Source organism: Juglans microcarpa x Juglans regia, chromosome 7S, assembly GCF_004785595.1.
Source record: "Juglans microcarpa x Juglans regia isolate MS1-56 chromosome 7S, Jm3101_v1.0, whole genome shotgun sequence".
Classification (NCBI taxonomy): Eukaryota; Viridiplantae; Streptophyta; class Magnoliopsida; order Fagales; family Juglandaceae; genus Juglans; species Juglans microcarpa x Juglans regia.
In genome coordinates this window covers 9,964,512-9,968,873 of record NC_054607.1, presented here as the reverse complement: position 1 = coordinate 9,968,873, position 4,362 = coordinate 9,964,512, and the positions used below count along the sequence as shown (strand labels likewise).

The 4,362-nt window shown below is 37.3% G+C and overlaps 1 protein-coding gene across 1 annotated transcript; it reads left to right on the top strand.

Annotated features, from left to right (window-relative positions):
- Nucleotides 1-713: 713 nt before the first annotated feature.
- On the top strand, nucleotides 714-1,937 carry LOC121240802 (putative UPF0481 protein At3g02645). The gene has a single exon (XM_041138333.1). It carries the CDS (start codon nucleotides 714-716, stop codon nucleotides 1,935-1,937), a length of 1,224 nt encoding a protein of 407 aa, XP_040994267.1.
- Nucleotides 1,938-4,362: the final 2,425 nt, after the last annotated feature.

The following is a 4,362-nucleotide window of genomic DNA, read 5'->3' as shown; positions in this document are numbered from 1 at the left end:
TATTTCTCACATTGTTGGGAGGCTGGCCTGAATTAAGGAATATTTACACGAACAGGGACGATTGAATATTATAAAGGGATGTCATTGTCGACAGCAAAACAACAATTTATCCAAATGGCCAGCAATGCCTGCCACGTTCAGGTCCTTTATCACGATGCAAGTTTAACCTTATCTAGTACTACTGTTGTTGGCCACCTTATAAAACTATTTTAGGGAGGACCGATTCAAACATCAACACTAATCGAGTCAAGCATATAATAAAATAATAATAATAATAATTTTACTTATCATTTCGGTACACTACACACTTTATTTACTTTAATTTTAATTTTAGTTTTCATATAACAAATATGTGATGTATGGATAATAATTAAAATAATTTAATTAATTTAACAATAATAAAATAAAATAAAATAAAAAATAATAAAAAATAATTTTAAAATATATCAAATATGTAGAGTGAGATGATGAGTATTTTAAAAAACGGATGAAAGAGTGTACTATGATCATGACAACTCAACTACTCCATGCAATAAGTAAGAATAATAATAAAAATTGTCAATTTTTATTATATTTTTGTAACTCTATTGTAAATAAAATATCTATTTTTATAAACTAGAATTATAAGAATATCCACAAGTTTTGCTCGAACTTGTGTGTTGCAAACCCATTGATTTGAAACAAACTTCTACGTCCTTAGAAGCTTACCCAAGATGGCCTCAAGTTCAAGCCTTGATCAGAATGAGCATGAGCATGCGCAACATCCATCTGCCAGTGGCACCGATATTAACGAAGTACTGCAAGATCCATTTGTCACTGACATCATTAACATATTCAGCAGCAATAACGAGTTTGAAATTCCTCCAGTTTGTGTCTTCTCTGTGCCCAAGTTTTTAAGCAACTCCAAGCCAGAAGCTTACTACCCTAAGGTTATAGGCTTAGGACCCCTCTATCATTCCAAGTCACCACTGGAGATGCACAAGGTTGGGGTAGCGAGGAACATTCATAATGAATTCAGACACATTAAGTTCCAAGAACTCATTCAGGGACTCGTGAAGCTTGGGCCATACATCCGCGCTTGTTACCAGATGTACTTGACTGATGGGGACGAGAAGATAGCATGCGCAATGGCGATAGACGGTTTGTTTTTGTTTGCGTTGCTTTGTCACCATAACAGAGATAAAGTTGCTCTAACCTCTTCGGATACTTTGCTTCGCTTATTAGCCCATACAGATATGAGCAGATTCCAATGGGATATTGAGATCCTAGCTGTGGATACGACGATGCTTCAAAACCAAATTCCGATTTTTCTACTGAAACATATCTTACTCATGGAATGCTCGGAGTCACTAATCGTTGAGAAAAATCTTCCTCAACTATTGTTGGGTTATTGTGAAGCACTCTCTCCATTCAATGTGCTGGAGAACTACCCGGATTCCATGGCTTTAAAGCGCACGCATATGTTGGATCTTCTGTACCACTTGATCACGCTCACTGAGCAACAACTGGAAATATTAATTGAGGAAGAAAGAACAGGTCGAAATATAGTTGCAGCATATTTTTCAGAACTGGGGCCAACCGAAGTCTTGGATTTTCTCTCGGGTCTACCTCTGCCAAAAGAACTAAAAATATCAATTGAGTTGGTAAAAGGTTTAGTTGGTCTACCGTGGTCTTTGTTACTTTATCTATGCTTTATTGGAAACAAACCTGGGGTTGGAGAGGAAAATTTGATGCCTACAGCATCAAAGCTGTCTGATGTTGGAGTGAAATTCTCCCCGGATCACATCAATCGCATTCGGTTTAAGCGTGAAACAGCCTCGATTTTGCTCCCGGTCATTAAAGTGAATGTATACTCGGTGTTAATTATTAGAAACTTAATGGAATACGAAGTCATGTACAAGCCTGATGTCTCCCTGTATTCGGTTTTTAGAAAGTAGATTCAATTGATGAGTGCGCTGGTAAAAACTGCCAAGGATGTGAAGGTACTTAAGGATTATCATATTCTAAAAACTAATTGGTACATGAAGGATGAGGAGGTTGCGAAAATCTTTAGTGGAATGAGGGAGACCCTTTTCTCAGCACAGGATCCAGCTGATGATTTGGACTGGGACATGAGAGACATTAACGACTACTACAATGGTTTACTGAAGGTTAAGGTTCGGAAATTCGTAAAGCAGATTCTCAAGCTTTTTGTGACCATCCTGCTCTGGTTGGTTGTGGCTCTCTACCTGTTTGGCTCGGTCTACGGCTATCCGCTTGTATTCGAGAAGGGCAAATCTTTCTGTGGGAGTATTATCAGCTTGGTGCTGAGCAAATTATTTTCCTTCTCCAGTGCGCGTACCTCATCTCTGTTGCTTTCATCAGGTATGCTTGCTTCCGGATCTTGTTTATACATCCTCCCTGTAATTAAGTTAAATATGCTAAACCAAATTTTGACAAATGATATTTGCAATTATAGAGTACGCAAGCGGTATATTTTCTTTTTGAAAAAAGTAAATAAATAAGGTATTCATGTTAAAAAATTAATTTTTTAATAATAAATCTCACTCTTTTCCAAAATGAGTACGTGGCGTTTGCACAACCTATAACTGTATCTGTAACACGCCGTTCCTGGAGGTCCGGAGAGTTAGCTCCTATTACTTAAAAACATCACCAATAATCAATAAGAAATAAATAGAAACTCCACAAAATACATAACTTATTTGTTAGATCCAAAAATCTATGTCCCTTTACAGAAATACCGAACAAAAACCTCAATAAAATTAAAAATATATAAAAAATGTTATGGAGAAAATGGGTGAGCTATCAACAACTCAATAAACATGAGTATTTTCACAGAGATTAAAATGTATAAACAAAACATTTCAGTTTCAATATGCAAATCTCAAAAAATATATATTATCAGAAAATCAGAGCGACACTTCAAATTGTTCATATAAAAGAGAAACAACTTTTCATATTCAAAGACCCTTTCAGCACAACATGACTGAACATTTTCATCTTATCATATCATAGCATCATATTAGAACAGAGACCATGTTTAACTCCTGTTGTAGGGTTGTGCACTCTGCGGATAACCAAACAGAACATAAATCACCATGTTACCAAAGCGATTACACTTAGAACAGAGACCACTGTTATACCCCGTGGCCGGGGCAGAGGTCACTATTATATCCCGTGACAGGGCCATAGGTCACTATTGTATCCCGTGACAAGGTCAGAGGTCACTATTATATCCCGTGACAATGCCACATATTAGAGCAAAACAGAATCATCACCATATTAGAACCAGAATCAAAGTTAGAACAGAATCAGAAAGTCATGCCAAAGGTTTTTCATATGCCACATCATATCAAAACAGAGTACTGAAATTCAGATTATTTCACATTTCCAAAAAAAATTCAGAACATTTTCACGTCACATGCAAAAATTATCAAATTTTCATATTTGCTTATTTTTCTCAGTTCAATAACAGAATGCTGAAAATAACCTCATGTCTACACCAATCATGCTAGAAAATACTCTATTTTTATACAGAATTTCATGTGTGATGCTGAACAAATAATTGAGGCAATTTCAAATTTCTTTTCATATTTTTCAAAAATCAACCTCAGCCCATTTTATTTTTATGCACGCTTACCTGGACTTCTTAACTTCTCAGAATTTCCTCACAACAGCGCTAAGCGAATAACAATAGTCACCTAATAACAAAAATCATGTAACTTGAGTAAATCTCCAATTGAACAGTCACCTTATATTTACACATGAAACACCTATTTTAATTCCTTAAAAACCTAAAAGTTTTCTTAACCCTAAAATATCATCGCTTTCTAAATTCATCAATGCCCAATATAAAACTAAGCTCATGATAAAACAAATCTAACTTAAAAGTTAAGCCCAAAACACCTTAAAACATTAACAAACTTTTGAAATAAACCAAGCCTTAGCAAAAAATAAGCCCAACACAAGTTAAGCTTGTGGGCTTTAATGGCTAGCTTGTAAATATCATGCGGCTGTGCCTATCCAAGCGAGAAACCAGAACCAAAGGTTCCGTGCAGCTGAGCACTCCGTCGAAGTTGACGTTGGGCACGAAGAGGAGAGACGCGGCGGGAGCTGGCTGAGGGTTGTGCGACCTAGATGCTGCCGAGCTAAGCGGCTGAGCACGAGAGAGAAATAGAGAGTGATGAGAGAGTCCGAGAATGTGAGAAAAAGAGGGAGAGGTAGAGATGAAACCGTGGGCACGGCATGAGCTTACCAAGAGGGATCAGCGGCAGCTTGGGGTGGCGTGGGGTTCCCAGTGGCGCTTTCTGTGTAGTGTGGTGATTTCGGGTGGGGTTGGTGATGTGGCTTACGGTGGGAAGC

Bases quoted from the DNA above. Each gene is read 5' to 3' on its own strand.
- LOC121240802 (XM_041138333.1), top strand. From the start codon at position 714: ATGGCCTCAAGTTCAAGCCTTGATCAGAATGAGCATGAGCATGCGCAA.